Here is a 20703-nt window from a genome sequence, read left to right as displayed (position 1 = left end):
GTCAACGAGCACAAACATAACTCAATCACAATCGTTCTTAGGGGCCCAAGCCCTATTCATAGTTATAATCAACAACTGGGCCAAGCCCTAACCACACATACCACATATTGGGTGCAGCTTTCTTACCTCAGGTCTGAGTACAACATAATAATAAGAACGACCCTTGAGCGCGATCCTTTCTCGAGCCCTAGCAGTACCCTATTCATAACCAAATAAATGATATTCATCAATATCGAGTAAATAAAGACTTCCAGACTGAGTCCTAGCCTCCAGGACCTCGAATTCTACTAAACTGGGTAGTAGAATCAATCCTGAGCCCTTAGGTTTAAGTTCCCATTACTTAAAACCTAACCTAGCCAATGTTGCCCAGACGGTTCGCAACTTGACCCTAAGGGTCGCGGCGCGCCTCCCAGAATAGAAAGCCCCCTATTTGGAATTTAAGACACGAGTCGCAACTTGCCCCTGAGGGTCACGGCACGCCTCCAAAACAGAAACCCCTCCTAGGCCCTAGGTTCACACGGGTCGCGACACCCCAATAATAGGGCCGCGACGTGACCTTACGAACCCAGATTTCCCAGCATTCTCCTGAGTCAAATCCTACCAAAACCACCCCAAATAATTCCTAGAACCATAATTCAATCCCCAGAACAGAATCAACATATTCTCAGCAACAAAACCCAAACTTAAGTTCACCCAAAATCCTACCAAAACACACAATCAACACCTTTATCCACAAAGCTCAAGAACACTTCAAGAACTATAGAAAATCATGACAGAATTCAACTAAAATAGGGACTAGAGATTACCTCAGCTTTTTTTATTGACCTCCTAGCTGCAATAAATCCAAACCTAACCCAAGCTTTCAATTCCCTTAGTTTCCTCAAGAAATCCACACCAAATGTTGAGAGAGAGAGAAAGTCAGTTAAGAGAGAAAGAGAGCTGGTGAGAAGTGTTTGCTGAGTGTTTTGTATTTCATATGGTTAGTAAATCCCGAGGCTCAGGGTACCCAAATACGACCCTGAGGGTAAAATGGTCAAAATCCCTTAAATTCCCTCCTAATCTCACTAACTCCAAATATATCCTCAAATACTTATTCTCGTTACCCGATAACTCGGTAATGTATCCCTTGACTCATCCCGAGTCGAGTATTAGGTCCCGTTGTAACTTTCCCGCTAACTTGCTCCCTAGGATCGTCTTGTGTTGAGTAACCCAAATATATCCACATAATAATGCGGTCTCACACATATGACACATATATGCACATAAACACACAATTTCAATAATTTTCCATCCTGGCCCCCTAATCAAGGCCCTAAGCCTTATTAGGTAATTTGGGCATTACAACTATCCCATCCTTATAGAAATTTCGTCCTCGAAATTTTACCTAAATAGCTCGTGACACTGATTCGGCATATCTGCCTCCAGCTTCCAGGCCACTTCCTCATCCTTGTTGTTCCTCCATAATACCTTAACTAAAGGCATAGTCTTGTTTCTCATGACCTTGTCCTTCCTATCTAAAATCTGAACTGGCTACTCCTCATAGGATAAATCTGTCTCCAGTTCCAGATCATCGTAACTCAACACATGAGTCCCATCTGATACATAGTTCTTTCACATGGAAATATGAAATATGTTGTTCACACTAGACAGTGCAGGGGGTAAGAGCAGCCTATAGGCCACCTGATCGATCCTCTCCAGGATCTCAAATGGTCCAACAAACCTAGGGCTCAGCTTGTCCTTATTCCCAAACCTCTTCACCCCTCTCAGTGGTGAAACCCTAAGGAAGACATAGTCTCCCACTTGAAACTCCACATTCCTCCGTCTTGGGTCTAAAAAAACTCGTCTATCTACTCTGAGACGTAAGCATCTACGTTTAATCTTTTCAATAGCCTCAGTGGTCCTTTGAACTGCCTCAGAATTGAAATATTTCCTCTCACCCACCTCATCCCAATGAATGGGCGATCTACACTTCCAACCATACAACATCTCATAAGGTGTCACTCCAATAGTCGACTGGTAGATGTTATTATAGGAAAACTTTATCATAGGAAAATATATACTCCAGAACCCTTCAATGTACAGTACACATGCTCTCAGCATGTCTTCCAATATCTGGATAGTCCTCTCAGACTGACCATCAGTTTGAGGATGATAAGTTGTACTGAACTTTAGTTGTGTACCCATCGCCTTCTGCAAACTTCCCCAAAACTTGGAAGTAAAGATAGGGTCCCTATCAGACACAATAGACCTCGTAGTACCATGAAGGCGTATTATCTATCTCACATAGAGATCTGCATACTGGTCAACCGTGTAATTCATCCTTACTAGTAGAAAGTGAGCTGATTTCGTATACCGGTCTACAATGACCCAGATTGAATTATGTTGGCCTACTGTCCTGGGCAATCCTACCACGAAATCCATCATGATGTCCTCCCATTTTAACTATGGGATATCTAGAAGCTGCAATAGCCCTGCTGGTCTCTGGTGCTGAGCCTTGACCTGTTGACATGTCAAGCACTTAGCCACATATTCGGTCACATCCCTCTTCATCCCAAGACACCAATATAGTGATCTCACATCCTGATACATCTTCATTATGCCTGGATATAGAGAATAAGGGGTAGTATGAGATTCATCCAGAATCTTCCGTCTGATCCCAATGTCCATTAGAACGCAGATCTGATCTTTGTATCTCAATAAGCCCATGCCTAACACTGTGTAATCCTTAGCTACTCCAACTAGGACGTCCCCTCTGATTTTCCCCAATAGTGGATCACTCAACTGCTTCTCCTTGATCCTCTCCAAAAGAGTAGACTGCAGGGTGATGTTGGCTAAATGGCCCACCACTAGCTCAATACCTGCTCTTGTCTTATCCTCAGCCAACTCCATGGATATATGCCTAACACTATACAACCGTCCCGGACCCTTCCAGCTTAAGGCATCTGCTACCACGTTGACCTTCCCTGGGTGATATAGGATTTCATAATCATAATCCTTCACCAACTCCAGCCAATGCCTCTATCTCATGTTCAGATCTTGTTGTGTGAAGAAGTACATTAAGCTCTTGTTGTCGGTGTATATCTCACACTTCTCACCATATAGGTAGTTTCACCACACCTTCAGTGCAAAAACCACTGCTGCAAGTTCCAAATCATGTGTGGGGTACCTCTTCTCATACTTCTTCAACTAACATGATGAATAGGCAATCACCTTCCTTGTTTGCATATGGACACAACCTAGGCCCTGCCTCAAGGCGTCACAATAAACCACAAACTTGTCCTAATCTGTAGGAAGACTTAGAACTAGAGTGGTGATTAAATTCTTCTTCAGTCTCTGGAAACTATCCACACACATGTTTGTCCATATGAACTTTTGATTCTTGCGTGTCAACTCTGTCAGTGGTGACACAATCTTGGAAAACCCCTCCAAAATTGTCTGTAATAACCTTCCATTCCAAGGAAACTTCTAATCTTTGAAGCATTCTTTTGTCTTGGCCAATCTCTGACCGCCTCAATCCTCATTGGATCCACCTTAATTCCATCCTTACTGACTATGTGGCCTAATAAGGTCACCCATGGCAATCAAAACTTCACACTTCTTAAATTTTGTATACAACTTGTGCTCTCTAAGCCTCTGTAGTACTAATCTGAGATGTTGCTTGTCCTCTGTCTCTGACTGAGAGTACACTAATATATTGTCAATAAAGACGATCACAAATTGATCCAGGTACTCTTAGAACACCATGTTCATCATATCCATAAATGATGTTGGTGCTTAGGCTGGTATGTTGTAACTTCTGACAGTATATACATTTTCAAACATTTGTTTGTAACCTTTTTGGATCCCATGTATGTATTACATTTTTAAATGAAAAGTCAATGTTTCCTTGACAAATTTTTTTAACCCTGACCCTTTACATTAACCTTAGTTACACGTTTATAACCAAATGACTTGATTAGCAAGTATGACACCATTTAATGTATACAGGGTAACAATCCTTGATTAGGAGGACGTTACAACTTGGTATTAGAGCTACCAAGGTTTAAGGGTTCTTGAAGACTAGTCATGCATTTACACTCGCCACCTACCCTCATGAAATTCAGGATGGTGGTTATCATAGTCATCCACTGCTCGACTTTCAGTGGGTCTGAGCTGCCCTAAAAAACTAGAGGGTGCAGTTTTCAGAACCTCTCATACAGGGGTTCCCACCTATCTCCTCCTGTCTGGGGCTGAACTACTGCTGGTACCTCTGGCTGTAACATTGTCGGTATTGTAGGTTGTAGGTTCCTTGATGGAACATGTCGCTGTCTCAAGAAGCAAATCTCATCTTCCTGGCCCTGTAACCTAGCATGCATATCAACAAGCTCCTGTTGCCAGTTTTCTGGAGCTAGTGTTGGGGCCTGGTCCTGGTTAATCTCTTTCCTGGCCTGTATCTATTGGCCAGCCAACCTCTCTGACCTTTGAGGAAGCATACTTATAACTATCCCACTCTAGAGTGATCAAATCAGTCGTTAGGTAAGTAATAACTATACCTCTTGCCACCTGACGGTCCAAGACCGAACAAACAAATAAGCATGACAACACAATATATTCAATCATGGTGCTAATAAGAACTTCCTAATATTCATCAGCAATTAACAATACTAATAAGCCTTTCTGACATTCATAAACAATTAACGATTCAAATAAGCATGCTCAAGCATTTATACATGTATAACAATGCTAATAAGCATGTTTATTAATCCTTGTCAGTATTAATAGTGCTAATAAGCATTTCCTGGCCTATATGAAAATAACAACGCTAATAAGCATGTTCTGACCTACATGTCCATATAATAATGCTAATAAGCGGTTCCTTTGCATTCACAAGTAATAACAATGCTAATAAGCATCTTCTTTATCATTCATGCAACAGTATAGGGTCAGGCCCTATCAGAATATCTGATGCTCCCTAATCAGCCATGCAGATAAGGGATATACATTAATTTTAAATAGTTAAGCACTTAATCACATAAGTAGTTACCAAACCATAAGTTGAGCTTGTCTTTTGTGGCGAGTGTAAATGCCTGACTAGTCTTCAAGAACCCTTAAACCTTGGTAGCTCTAATACCAAGTTGTAACGTCCTCCTAATCAAGGACTGTTACATTGTATACATTAAATGGTGTCATACTTGCTAATCAAGTCATTTGGTTATAAACGTGTAACTAAGGTTAATGTAAAGGGTCAGGGTTAAAAAAACTTGTCAAGGAAACATTGACTTTTCATTTAAAAGTGTAATACATACATGGGATCCAAAAAGGTTACAAACAAATGTTTGAAACGGTATATACTATCAGAAGTTACAACCGACCGGCCTAAGCTGATAAATAAGGGACGAGCAGCCACATATGTACACGCCGCCACCAATGCTCTCCAACTCATGGTTGTTCAAGCTTTCCTTTCCCCTTACCTGGACCACACAGCATCCGTGAGTCAAGGCTCAGCAAGAAAACTTAAACATGTGCATGAACAGCAAATACAAATTCCAAATACATATCTAGTATGCCCAGCAGTAATAACCTTCTCATGCATGCATACATACAATTACAAATAAATGATCATTGGATCACTCTGGGGCCTGCTGCTCTGAATAGATGACCATAGAATCAACCCGGGGACCTATGTCCTAGCTATGTGGCCATAGAGTCACCTGGGGCCCTTGTCCTTAGCTCTAAGTAACTATCCATACAGATTGCCAAGCGCTTTGTTTTCCAACGACCACAGGGTTGGCCAACGTAATAGTATGTCCTTGATTGGGCATAAGCCTTTCGACCAGCGTGCAGTGCACTATTGCCGCCTTTGACTAGTAAGTCAAGCCCTGAACCTGGTATTTAGATACAGATACGAATACAGATAAACATACTTTAGACAATACAAGTACGCATACATATTTATTATATAACAAAATCAATTAAATGCAAACATAGTAATAACCATGTTCCTTAACGGGCCAAGCCCTAACTACACAGACCATGCGAACAATCATATAACACTTAGCTAGAAATGGAGCATTCAAGCATGTTTAGTCAACGAGCACAAACATAACTCAATCACAATCATTCTCAAGGGCCCGAGCCCTATTCATAGTTATAATAAACAACTAGGTCAAGCCCTAACCACATATATCATGTATTGGGTGCATTTTTCTTACCTTAGGTCCGAGTACAATGTAATAATAAGAACGACCATCGAGCACGATTCTTTCCTGAGCCCTAGCGATACCTTAGTCATAACCAAATAAATGATATTACTCAATATTGAGTAAATAAAGACTTCCGGACCGAGTCCTAGCATGTGAGACCTCGAATTCTACTAATCCGGGTATTAGAATCGATCCCGAGTCCCTAGGTTTGAGTTCCCATTACAAAAGACTTAACCTGGCCAAAGTTTCCCAGGCGGGCCGCGACTTGACCCTAAGGGTTGCGATGCACTTCCCCTGTCTGGAATTCAAGACACGGGTCATGAATTTCCATGAGGGCTGCAGAGCGCCTCTAAAACAGAAACCCCTCCTAAGCCTTGGGTTCACACAGGTCCCAGCGCCCCAAGAATAGGGTCGCCGCGCAACCCTACTAACCCAGATTTCCCATCTTCTCCTCGGCCAATTCCTACAAAAACCACCCCAACTAATTCCTAGAACCATAATTAATCCCCATAACAGAATCAACATATTGTTGGATAAGCAATAAGAGTGCACAACGAAAATGGCGTGGTGGACCCAAATTTATTAACAAATTTGTTTTCCATCTCTCATATAAACATTTTATATGTTCAAGAAAACATCCAAACAAAAATATTAATATGCAATATCATTAATCATGCAACATATTTATAATTATACACATACTAATATATATCACATGCACATTTATACAAATATTCAAGAACAAAAATATTTACCTCTTGAAGTCTATCAAGTGTCCTTGAGTCTTTTCTTATATATATCAATCTTCCTATCCGACACTTTTAATACTCAAACCACGATCTTTCAAAGTGTTCTGTACACCTCAAGATGTGTGTGGGCACATACAGAACATGGGTTTGTAATTTAGAAATCACAAGTATATCTCAACACATGAGAACTTGGATTATGGCTTGACAAATGTTAGAATAAAAGAAGAAGATGACAATTTCTTGTTTGACAAACTCTGAAACTTTTTCTGAATTCTCACTTTTCTTCTTCTTATATAATATATATTTATATATATATATTAGAGATTATATACTACCTTATTATTTCTAATAATATAATAATAATATCATAATGATGATATGAATTGATTTAGGTAAATATCTAACTTACCGAATTAAAAAAAAATATTTTTTCAAACTATTAATTAATTAAGTAAATAAAATAAAAACAACACATATACTTTATCTACACTGTCTTACACGCATGTCACAGTCCCTGGACTGTGTCATGAGTGTAGCACTATTCCTTTTTCGGGGATATTGTATTTTATTTATTTATTTATTTGATTAAAATCATTCATTCGCACAAAATATAGTATTACTTTTTAAGGAAAAGATCACAACCATATTTCAATATTTAAATTTTAAATTCAAAATTCAAATTGATGATCATCATTATCATCATCTTTTAAAATTCAATAAATGAAAAAATATTTTGACTTACCAATTTTATTTTCTCCTACTCAAATAAAATAATTAATTTCAAAAATTAATTAATTAATTTATATATATATTTTGAAATTATATATTTAAATTAATAAACATATTTTGAAAATTTAATAATTAATTCCAAATTAATTATTCAACCTCAATTATCATATGTTGACCCTGATTTTGGTCAACTGACACGGAGTCAAAAATGCTTGACGTGGACAAATATGTTGAAATGAAGATAATGACAAAAACAGTAAAGCACACAAGAATTTATAGTGGTTCGGCCCCAGAATCTGGTAATAACCTACGTCCACTTGAGCTATTATTGATATAATATTCAAAAGGAGTGATCAAAGAACTTGGGTTCAATGAGTTTCACCAACCTCTGAAGAACAAAACAGTATATCGAATGTGATAGCTCTAATTCACTCGTAAATCTCTAATCTCCAGTCATTAGAAAGCAAAAGTCCCTTCCTTGAGCCATTTCCCTTTATTTATAGGCTCAAGGGGGATTACATGATTCAGTTACAGATATTCTTTCCTAAATAATTGGATACTCAGGAAATCATGGGAGATAATTTTGGATATTCATAACTGCATAAGATTTTCTCCAAATATAACGAGTATACGACCAATCTAGTCGTATATAACGATTGAGCGTTGCGCCATAGTTATCTTTCTGGTCGATGGTCGAACAAGACTTCTGCCAGATGTCAGCCACGTGTACCAAATGTCTGCCATGTCATCCATGTCTGTTTTTTGGATATGGTATATTTGACCCGAAGAACAAAATTCTTCTCAAATTTCAAAATTACAGTTTTATCCTTGTATCAACTCTTACCTTGATATAGTGTTGATAGAGCCACCCTGGGGATCTATGGACTTATAATATCAAGCTCCAATAAATATTAGATTATTAATCAAAGCTCTTTGATTCAATAATCATATTTATTAATCTCATGATTACTCCACTATAAATATGAGATTGAACTCTTGATAATCATAGACATATATTTACAGAGTACTTTCCTAAAGAATAAATTGTCCATTGATATAATCATTACATACAACGAAAATCCTCTATTAATTGTTCATAATTAAAAGGGAATAAAATTACCATTTTACCCTTTTAGCTATATCTTATTTCTAGAGTACCATTGACTTTACTAGTGAAGGTTGTGTCACAACAAGTTTGCGACGTGAGCGCTCATAACCTTTACAGTTTCAAAACTCAATCCGATAAGGAACCATTATTCAATCTATAATAAGGTATAGATTTCATTTCTATTAAACTATGTCCCCAACCATATTTATCATTGAGTCCCCAAAACAATTTTTCTTGGCCTTATTATTCTAAAAAACCTTAAGGCACGAGTCAAAGGATCAGATGACATATATAAGAGTTCATAGTAACCTCATGATTAAGTTCATTATGTATATGATCATCGTTTGATGTGTTTGATTAGTACTATGAAACAATGTTTAAACAAGTATTAACAAATCACATATGGTCTAGTTTTATATATCACTATATATAAAGTACCTGCACTAAAGTGTCCTTCTACACTAGTGACTCGGATCTAGGTCACTTGTATTCATAATACTAGTAATTAATCTAAAGATTCCATAACTTTATTTTACTGTGAACTGTTTCAAGTTTGTTATCTTAATCTCTATCCTCTCATACCAATATGAGGTTAAGACCACATAGATAAACTTTGGAATTTTCTGATATTTACTTAATATTATCAACATAATATCAGACATAGTATATATATAATAATAATTCAATTAAATTATTTATTTCATTTAAAGCATTTGTCAACTACAATTGCTTTAAGGGCACTATTCCTAACAACTAAACCCAACCTTAAGTTCACCCAAAATCCTACCAAAACACACAATCAACACCTTGAGCCACAAAGCTCAAGAACACTTAAAAGAACTCTAGAACATCATGATAGAATTCAACTAAAATAGGGACTAGAGCTAACCTCAGCTGTGTTTAATGACCTCCTAGCTGCAAAAAATCCAAATCCTAACCCAAGCTTTCAATTCCCTTAGTTTCCTAAAGAAATCCACGCCTAAAGTTGAGAGAGAGAGAGAGATGAGTCGGTTGGGAGAGAAAGAGTGTTGATGAGAGTTTAAGTGTTTGCTTAGTGTTATCCCAAAAATTTGAAAAGAATGACGTGGCGGTGAAATGGACACGTGGCATGAGTTAGTAGGGTGATCTGGCTTAGTAATGGCCTAATACATTAGTTAAGGAATGGGACAGAGAGTCAAGCCAAATACGCCCAATCGAAGAGAGTATTTAGACTGGGGGTTGCTTGGCTCAGACCTCAGTTTAAAGACCCATATAATTAAATTGGTGCCAAGACCAAGAAAGTGAACTTGGGCTTGAATGAAGTGAGGAGTAGAAATGGTGGTGTCCGATCGGACATGATGCGTATGGATACTTTGGACCATTTTGGTCCAAAGGGATGACTATGACCGATCGAACATACACATAGGAGGTATCTTGGACCATTCAGGTCAAGGAGAAGTAGATGGTGGCTCGGACCACCTTGGTCCGAGGAGAAAAGCCTAATGCCCGATCGAGCGTTTGGTTGAGCGAAGAGGTTCGAACCTTGTTGGCCCAAGGAGAAGGATGTGTGCCCGATCGGACGTGGTATTTATGAGTACCTTGGACCATTTTGATCCAAGGAGAGGTGGTGGCTCAGACCACCTAGGTCCGAAGAGAGAGAACCAAGGTCCGATCGGACATTGGTTAAGCAAAGGAAGCTTGGACCATTTAGGTCCAAGGGGCATTATGCCCGATCGCACAAGACCTCCCCCGATCGCACATGACCTCCCCCGATCGCGCAAGACGCCTGCAGGAGCGCTTGGACCATGTTGGTCCGAGGATATGCTAGGAAGAAGATGGCTCGGACCATCTTGGTCCGAGGAGCAAAGTGTAAGGTCATATTGGACCTTGATTGAAGGAGTCAAATAAGATGGTTTGAACCACCTTGAGCCAAAGAAGACAACCATTGTGTCCGATCGGACACAATGGAGAAGTATACCTCGAGTGTAGTTGGCCTTTGGTCCAAGGATAGCCATGCGTATGCCACCTTTGACCTACGTAAAGCTTGAAGAATAGTCAACATGCATGAGAAGCTACGTCAAACTGCCCGAAACTACTTCAGTGAGAATTGGTCCAAGCATCCGGGAATCACTCAATCCTCACTCGAAATTAGGGATCAGTTATATTTTGAATGTTTATTTTGTAATATAAATATTAGGTAAATAATAGAATATCCCTATCAAAAGGGGATATCAGTTGAGAACCCAGGTCTATAAATAGGGACTTGGGAGGATCGTAAAAGGACTTTTTGGCAAAATCAAGAGTGAATCTGTATTCTAGAGAGAGAAAGTGTGTTGTTCTTGAGAAAAACCCATTTTTGTGTTCTGGAATATCTCACACTGAAGAAACTCAGTTGACACGGTTCATCTGATCTTGAGTGCGAATATAGTAATAAAATCTCTAAGTGGATTAGGCTATTACCGATCATCGGGGCTGAACCACTATAAAAACCTCGTGTTATTTACTTTCGTTCATAAAAAACTGTCTGTTGTCGTTTATAATTCTCTTGAAGGTTGTCGTAGTTGACGTTCTCACGTCGTTGGCTAAATTCACAGTCAACATTTTGGTGCTTTCATTGAGAGCCTGAAGAGAAAACAGACAGTCCCTAAAGCGATATGGCGCCTAAGAACACCACCGCGGCCTCCAAGAGGGCAAGCACCTCCAGGGAGCATGCTAGATCGGAAAATCCTAACGTTCAAGATCGTGAGAATGAGCCTAGGGTCGTGCTTGAGGATGTAGCTCCTGAAGTTGAGGAGCTCCAGGAGACCATGAGCGCGTTCCAGGATGAGTTGGCCCAGTTCAATGCTAGGCAGGAGGCCTTTCCTGAGGAAATGGCCAAGCAGAGACAAGAGATGGACGCTAGGAGCGAAGAGATCCGTCGACAGCAGGAGGAGGCCGACAGGCGACACCGCGAAGCTGCACTTGCTCTGAAGGCAGCTGCGCAGTTGACCCGAGCCAATGCTCAAGCTGCGCCTGGGGTGATACCCACTCAAGAAGCAAGGACCACAGAGGCTGGTCAAAAGAAAGCTGATAGACCAGCAAGAGGTGGTGGTAACCCGCCTGGTCATGAGGAGGAGGGAGTACGATCACGCACTGCCTCTACCCAAAGGGGGAATTCTAAGACCCCCTCAAGGAGCCACAGATCAGAGACTTCCAAGTCAGGAAGTCATAAGTCTGGCAGTAAGAAAACACCTTCTGAGCAGGGGCACAACAAAGCCTCTCGTGGCAAGGAAACTTCACACTTCAAAGATGGACATGGGCGTGATGAAGGTGACAGTTACCATACCAACCAGTCGAAAGAGAAGAATAATAACCGACGAGGGGGAGATAATCAACCAGCTCAAACGGGGAAGCCACCACGACATCCCAACCAGCGTAATGGCAAGGAGCACGCTCCACCTAGTAGACCCTCCGAAAAGACTCGGAGTACGGTGTTCGACCGGTTGGGAAAGAGCACTGCTCAGAAGGACCTAAGGGACATCATTGATGACAGAAGGAGGACCGCTCCGGTCGAAGGGCAGGAGCCAATCCGTCCTACTAGTCGAGTAGAAATACTTGACGTGGATACGCCGGATAGGAGTGCCCGACCAAGCGGTCCTGAAAGTGCATCCCCAGCAGTGGCCCCAGCCATCCAAGCCCAGCTTGATGCTTTGACGGCGGCAGTATAAGGTTTATCCAAACAACCAGTTATTGATCCAGTAGACCACAGAAGTGGTAGCCCTTTTTGTGCTAGAATAAGAGCAGCCCAACCACCAAGGAAATACAAGGCGCCGGTATTGCCAGTTTATACAGAAAAGGCAGACCCGGTGAGAAACGTTGGAAAGTTCGAAGATCAGATGGAGCTGCTTGGGGTGAGTGACGATTACCGCTGTAGAGTCTTCCCCACCACCTTGTCAGACACTGCCCAAGAGTGGTACTGGAAGTTCAAACCCGACTCCATCACCTCTTGGGAGAGCTTTAGGAAGGAGTTCTGCAGGCAGTTCAGCACTGCCCGAACCCCTCCAGTTTATGCCAACCACTTGGTGGATATTAGGCAAGGCAAAGATGAATCTCTCAAGAACTACATACAGAGGTTCATGAGAGAAGCCAATCGGGCTACCGCTGTTGGAGATGAAGGGAAGATGGTTGCGATCTCCTCGGGTATTATTTATCGAAGTCCTTTGTGGGACAGCATTCACCGCCATCCAATTTCAACTTTACAACAGTTCTTGGACCGTGCAGATAAGTACATGAAGTTGGACGATGCCATTGAGAAAGGAGAGAACGGGTTGAACAACCCAAGTGGATCGGGGGATACTCCAAAGGATAGCGGAAATGATCAAGGCGGTAGTAAGAAACGTGGGAATAACGGGTCTGACCACCGCAGTGAGAAGAAAGCTAAGTCTGGGTCGAATGACAAACCTACGAAGTATGAACCTCGATTCACCAACTACACTACTCTTTCGGCAACCCGAGCGGAGATCTATCTAGCCAGCCATCAGGAGGTCCCTTACCGAAGGCCCCCTCCAATCAAGAAGGAAATGAGTAAGAGGGATAAGAACAAGTTCTGTCGTTTCCATGGAGACTATGGTCATGACACGAACGAGTGTAACCACCTTAAGGATGAGATAGAGTTTCTCCTCCGTTCGGGGAAACTAAAAAAATATAAGGCAGAGAAGACCCAGGGAGAGGGAAGCAACAATAATCCTGGGTTCAAGCGACAACGGTCCCCACCTTTGCAACCTGAACCTGTGGACTTCACACTAGATACAATATGTGGAGGACCACATCTTGCAGGTGATAGCATCAAGGCGAGGGAAAGATATGCTCGCACCCTTCGTCATGAGTTGGAGGCAGCGTCCACATCCGAGGTTATGACGGTGGAGGAGAGACCATCAAAGAACCCAAGGGATGAAAGTGAGTCCCTCACCTTCACTGAGGAGGATGCCAAACACGTGAGGTATCCTCACAATGACCCTCTTGTAGTGACAGTTCAAATAGCTAACATGAAGGTGAAAAGATGTCTGGTTGATACGGGAAGTTCCGTAAACATTATTTATAAGTCCTCTTTTGAAAAAATGAAGCTATCCATCAATGACTTGAAGCCATGCTCTCACGTCATTTACGGGTTTACTGGAGAGGGACTATCACCAGCTGGAACAATAAAGTTACCAGTCACCACGGGGGAAGCTCCCAAGCATGAAACCGTGATGACTGAATTTTTGATTGTTGACTGCCCGTCTGCCTACAATGTGGTTATTGGTCGACCACTACTCACCAACTTGCATACGGTAGTTTCAATTTGGCACCTCTCTATGAAGTTCCCGACCAGCGCTGGCGTAGGCTGCGTCCAAGGAGACCAAAGGGAAGCTAGAGAGTGTTATAATGCCTCCATAGCTAAGGCAAAGAAAGGTGCCAAGGAAAACAACATGATTGTGTGTGTTGAAGGAGGGGAAGTGGATGAGATGGACGTAGACCAGAGTCTTGTCGTAGTAAACGATGAAGAGGTGTTGAAGGAGTGTGACCAGGAGAGCACTCCCAGTTTGAAAGAGCAGAAGACCCCATCAGGTGATGAAGTCACCAAATAGGGCGTTGCCCAAAGCGAGGGAAGAGATATTGATCCTCGCTTTGGGGATTATGAGAGTGATGTGGGACCGTCCGAGGAGTTAGAGGAGGTCCCTATAGATGAGAATGACCCGACAAGAGGGGTCAAGATTGGGAAGAAATTGAAAGCTGAGGTGAGAGCACAGCTGATAGAGTTCTTGCGAAGGAATCAGGATGTCTTCGCCTGGTCTCACAAGGATATGGTGGGTATCTCACCAACTGTGATCAGCCACGTGCTCAACGTAGATGAAAGGTATCCAGCGGTACAGCAGAAGAGAAGGTTACTTGACAAGGATCGAGCAAAGGCTCTTAAGGAGGAAGTAGAGCGGTTGAAGGAGAACGGGTTTATTAGAGAGGCATACTACCCAGCTTGGGTTTCAAACCCAGTCTTGGTGCCTAAACCCAATGGAAAGTGGAGGACTTGTGTAGATTTTACTGATCTAAACAAAGCATGCCCGAAGGATTGTTTCCCTTTACCGAGAATAGACCAGTTGGTGGATGCAACCTCTGGTCACGAGACCTTGTCCTTCATGGACGCATATTCGGGATACAACCAAATCAGCATGCATCCTTCTGATGAAGAACATACCAGCTTCCGAACGGATATAGGGCTCTATTGCTATAGAGTGATGCCCTTCGGGTTAAAGAATGCAGGAGCTACCTACCAGCGCTTGGTGAATGGCATGTTTCGTGACTTAATCGGCAAAAGCATGGAGGTATACGTAGATGATATGCTGGTGAAGTCGAAGGAAGCTGGGGGGCACGTGGGAGACTTAGAGGATTGCTTTGCAATCTTGAGGAAGTATAACATGAAATTAAACCCCCTCAAATGTTCGTTTGGAGTGGGTTCTGGGAAATTCCTTGGGTTTATTGTCAACTCCCGAGGAATAGAAGCAAACCCTGAAAAGATCAAGGCTCTCATAGAGATGAAGTCTCCCACAAGATTAAAGGATGTGCAAAGCTTGACTGGGCGGATTGCGGCTCTAAGCAGGTTCGTCTCAAAATCAACGGACAAGTGCGTCCCGTTTTTTAACCTGCTTAAAGGAGGCAAGAAGTTCGAGTGGACCGCAGAGTGTGAACAAGCTTTCCAGGCGATAAAGGAACATTTGGCTCAACCTCCTATTCTTTCTAAACCAGTTGATGGAGAGGACCTACTTGTATATTTTGCAGTCACGGAACACGCTGTTAGTGCTGCTTTAGTACGTGAGGAGGATAAGGTGCAGCACCCAGTGTATTACGTTAGCAAGCGTTTGATAGGAGCGGAGTCCCGATACCCCATGATTGAGAAGTTGGCTTACTGCTTGGTACTTGCATCACGAAAGTTGAGGCCGTATTTCCAAGCACACCCCATCAAGGTCCTCACTGACCAGCCTCTTCGCCAAGTTTTGCAAAAACCGGAGTCGTCTGGTCGGCTACTTAAATGGGCGGTCGAGCTAGGCCAGTTTGAAATCAAGTACCAACCAAGGACTGCTATTAAGGGTCAAGCCTTGGCGGATTTCATCGCTGAGTGTACCGGAATCGTTGAGGTCCCTAACCAACAAGAGAGTGTTACTGGGTTAAAAGAAGAAGTTCCTGCTTGGCAACTTTTCGTTGATGGATCGTCGAACGAGCACCATTCAGGAGCTGGGATTATACTAGTCACACCAGAGAAGCACCGAATTCATTGTGCACTGAGGTTCGGATTCAATGCTTCTAATAACGAAGCAGAGTATGAGGCCCTCTTAGCAGGCTTGCGACTGGCTAGAGATGTACGTGCCCGGTCGGTGGAGATAAACAGTGATTCCCAATTGGTGGTTTATCAAGTATTAGGGGAGTACCAGACGAGGGGCCTACGCATGGTGGCATACTTAAACAAAACTAAAGATTTACTAGCCCAGTTCGAGGAGTATACCATCAAGCTAGTACCAAGGGAGCAGAATTCCAATGCTGATGCTCTGGCAAAGCTTGCAAGTGCGAAAGATGCCGAAACACTGAATATAGTTCCAGTAGAATACTTGGCAGAGCCAAGTATTGATAGAGAAGAGGCCATGCCGATTACGATAGTCGACACCTGGATGACTCCCATCATTGCTTACCTTGAACATGGGACACTCCCAGATGGTCGTAATGAAGCAAGGAAAGTTATGAGGCAAGCTGCTAGGTACACCATGGTGGATGGAGTGTTATATAGGAGAGGATACTCCTTACCTCTCCTCAGGTGCATAACCCCCGACCAGTCAAAGAGCTTATTAGCTGAAGTGCATGAGGGGTTTTGTGGAGATCATGCTGGGGGGCAGAGTCTATCTAAAAAGATCTTGAGGCAAGGATTTTTCTGGCCTACTATGAACGAAGACTCTATGGAATATGTGAAAAGGTGTGACAAATGCCAAAGATTTTCTAAGGTACCCAGAGCACCCCCAAATCTTTTGAAGCAAATGCAAAGTCCGTGGCCTTTTGCAGTATGGGGCATTGATTTGATCGGGAAGTTACCCAAAGGAAAGGGAGGAGTGCAATTCGCTGTGGTCGCGGTAGATTATTTTACTAAATGGACTGAGGCCGAACCATTAGCCACGATTACATCAAAGAAAGTGTTGGACTTTGTTGTTAAAAATATAATATGTCGCTATGGTCTACCTAAAAAGATAGTGTCTGACAATGGCACCCAGTTTGACAGCGACATATTTACCGATTTTTGCACTCGGCATGGCATCACCAAAAGTTTCTCCTCGGTGGCCCATCCTCAGGCCAATGGGCAGGTTGAAGCAGTGAACAAAACATTGAAGGACACTTTGAAGAAGCGCTTGGAACAAGCTAAGGGTGCTTGGGCAGATGAGTTACCAGAGGTCCTTTGGTCGTATAGGACTACCGCTCGGACGGCAACTGGCCATACCCCATTCTCTTTAGCATATGGGTATGAAGCCATGTTACCTGTGGAGATAGATCCACCCTCTCATAGAAGGACCGTTTACAACCAAGAGGAGAACCATCAGTTGTTGGCAGAATCATTGGACTTCCTCGAAGAGAGAAGAGAGGAGGCAAGCCTCAAAGTAGCAGCTCATCAGCAAAAAGTGGCACGCTACTTCAATTCCAGAGTGCGAGATCGAAAGTTCCAGGTCGGAGATTTAGTCCTAAGGAAGGTGTTTGTTAGAGACCCAGCAGCTGGTGTGCTAGGACCGAACTGGGAAGGACCATATCAAATTGAACAGGTCTTACCGCCCGGCACTTACAAGCTTGCTCGATTGAATGGGGAGCTGATCAGAAACTACTGGAATGGCGAGCACTTGAGAAAATATTATCAATAAATACTACTTGCAGAGTAGTAGCTTTGTATCAAGTGCTTAACTTATTATTTAAGTTTTTTGTTTGTGAACTGGTTATTTGCTACCCAGTCGCATTATTTTGAACAATGTTATTTTGTTTGGAACTCGTTGTTAGACACGTTTTGTCATTTATTATTACGAGTAATAAAAGAGACCACACGCATTGTGGTCGTACCTTGCTACAAACTTTGCATATGTGTTGATTATTTTTGTTGGGCAGTGTTCAACTGTCATAATAATTTAAACAAAACAGGTCTTTTAAAAACTAAGTGTAAATACATACTGGACAGTGTTCAACTGGTCGGTATAATAATATGGAGGACCAACGTTTAGATAATATTTATGTAGTGGTCAACTACTGATATATTTTCGTATATTTCATGTGTTTCACGAGTAGTAACTACTCGAACAAATCCGATCAAGTAGTAAGTGATCAAGGATTTATCCACCCTCAATCACTTGGGGGGCACATAGGGTATACTGGTATGTATTTCAACACAGGCAATAAGAGCACGAGCAAATATGTTTGTTTTTGGGCTGACTTGTAAGTTTAGGAGTCTAAAATAGCGCTGACTTGCAAGTTTAGGAGTCTAAAATAGCCGTTAAGCTAACTTGTTTTACAAAGCTTAAGTAACTTAGAATTTTTCAAATTCTACGTTAAAAACTGATATTCGTGCAACAAGACATTTACGCTCATAAAAAGTTAGAGCAATAAGAGCATGAGGAAGTATATTTGGTGTGAACTTATGGAATGGTAAAAATTTCTAAGTTAAGAAACTAAATTCTCATGTGAAATTAAAGACATCTAAAAACTTTGCTATGCACAATAAAAACTTAAAAGTTTGAAATTGTTAGCAAGGAAAGAGTAAAGTGCTAAATGTCAAAATAGCTCACTAGTTCGAGCAACAAAATACAAAGTAAAGTAGACTGTGATGAACTATGAGAGGGAGTCACAGGCGAGCTCCTCTAGAGGGTTGATCGACTCCCTCCTCTGCATCAGCTGCTCCTCTCGCTCGAAATGATATAGCAGAGCAGGTTGGGGCGAGTGCAGGAGGGTTGGCAGCTTCTTCAGCGGCTCTTGCTTCACATCTGGCAAGATCCTCTGCTTGGGCCTCCTTGGGGAAACAATCAAGATTAAGAGGCTTGTTCAGCTTCCAGACCTTATAGAAGCAGTCAAAACTGGCCTCCTCAAAGCGAATCAAGTCAAGCTCTTTTTCTTGCTTCAGCTCTTCGTTCTCGCTAATCAACCTCTCATTGTCTCGAACTAACTCTTTAATATCAAGGGATTGCTTCTCCAATTGAGTTGTCAAGGAAGCATTGTTTTGAGCCTGCTTTTTGAGAGACTCGTCCCGTTCAGCTATAGTTCTCTCTGCTTGCTCCAGCTTGGACCTGGCCTCCACCAGTTGATCGTCCTGCACCTTGATCAGCTCCTTGTAATCTACGGCTCGAAGCTGAGCATGACCAATGGTGACAAGTGACTGCATGGAAGACAAAAAGTTAATACAAGTAAAAATACTAATAACAAAGTATCTCGAGGAAAAATGCTTACCTTCATCAATTGAGCGAGTCCTCTCTTCAAGACAACTTCGACACTAATTCGAGGGTAGGAGTCTAGGCTTTGAAGCGTCGATGCATCACGGCCAATATCCTCAAGAAGCCCCTTGCCCAGGTCGCTAACAGCACGAAAAAGCTCACTCGAACTACCCTGGTGAGTAGGAGTTAGGCTCGCAGAAGGAGGAAGGGAAGAGGGGGTCAATGGCGGAAGTGTAGTCGGTCCCCCAGGTTGCCTCCCTTGACTTGGCGGTACTACCTTCTGAATCTTCTGTGGAGGCATAGAGCCACTTCCATCACCAGTTTTCCTCTTTGAAGCAACGCAATCTCTGAACATGTCTGAATCTGCCAAGGATGAAAAAACAAGATTGTTAGAGAAATAAACATAATGAAACATATGCAAGTGTATACTACAATTGTGATACTCTCTAATTACCAATTATCAAAAATATTCCTATTTTCACTAGGCATGTGTTACCTGCGTTGAAGATCTGATCAAGGAACTCATCCTCGTCGTCCGAGGATGAGCTAAGTTCCCCTTCAACCTGGATAGCTTTTCCTTTCCCAGGTTGAGCGGGAATAGTAGATCTACGCTGAGGATCAGGCTCTCTAATGACTAAGTCGCCAGGTCTACGGGAAAGCGGAGAAGGCCCAGGAGAATGTCGATCAGTCATTTGCTCTGTGCCCTCGTTAGACTGACCAGGCGTGTCGTTCTCCCCGGTGGTACTTTCCACCACCAGATCCTGCTCACATGGCACCAGACTCACCATCTGAAGAAGGTCCAGCGTGACCAACTTTTTTACATCCTTCTCTTTAAGACTCATGTTAGCCAATTTCTTGGCCCGCCTAAACATCCCTTCAGTAGGCAATGGTCGCTCAAACGGACCCGAGCGCGTAAAAGCCAAGTTGTTGGCCTCAATATCCAATGTGAGGAAGTATTCCTTATGATACTTCCCGGCGTTTGACTTATGGGAGATGCCATTGAGATATGTAACCCCCCTATGCCTGTGATAGAAATGGAAGAAACCTGAGTTGTTGTGAGAAGGGTTGGTCCGAAGATCAAACAGGTAATGCACCTCATGAGGGGTGGGCTCGTCCCAACCATTCAGAAAATAAAGAATATACAGCGCAGAGAGTGCCTGTATCCCATTCGGCGTGATCTGAAATGGGGAGATGTTGAAGTAGTCTGCTACAGACCGGAAATAGATGTGCAGCGGGAGTGTTGCTCCAGCTTGTACATGGTGCCTGGACCAGGCGCAGTACCTTCCACCGGGCCTATTGGCTCTTTGATGTGAGCCCGGACATGTCACGTTTGCCCCGCTCAAGCCTAAAGCTTCAAGATGTTTCTGGAATAGCGCGGGAGTAAGTTTGGAAGCTTCGGCAACGAACCAGGAGGGTTCTTCTTCTCCCTCATCACGTGGCTTCTGGACAGCCAAATCCTGAATCGCGGTAGCAAGTTTCAGGGACGGCTTTCTTGAAGCTGT

General features: G+C 42.5%; 1 protein-coding gene across 1 annotated transcript; it reads right to left on the bottom strand.

Annotated features, from left to right (window-relative positions):
* Positions 1-18618: 18618 nt before the first annotated feature.
* Positions 18619-20043, bottom strand: LOC133778994 (uncharacterized). The gene is made up of 3 exons (XM_062219003.1): positions 19698-20043; positions 19218-19564; positions 18619-19146 (listed from the first exon to the last, which is right to left on the bottom strand). Exons 1-3 carry the CDS (start codon positions 20041-20043, stop codon positions 18619-18621), a joined length of 1221 nt encoding a protein of 406 aa, XP_062074987.1.
* Positions 20044-20703: the final 660 nt, after the last annotated feature.

The sequence above is a fragment of the Humulus lupulus genome, chromosome 5, assembly GCF_963169125.1.
Source record: "Humulus lupulus chromosome 5, drHumLupu1.1, whole genome shotgun sequence".
In the NCBI taxonomy this organism is placed as follows: domain Eukaryota; kingdom Viridiplantae; phylum Streptophyta; class Magnoliopsida; order Rosales; family Cannabaceae; genus Humulus; species Humulus lupulus.
This window is presented reverse-complemented; position numbering and strand designations above follow the sequence as displayed.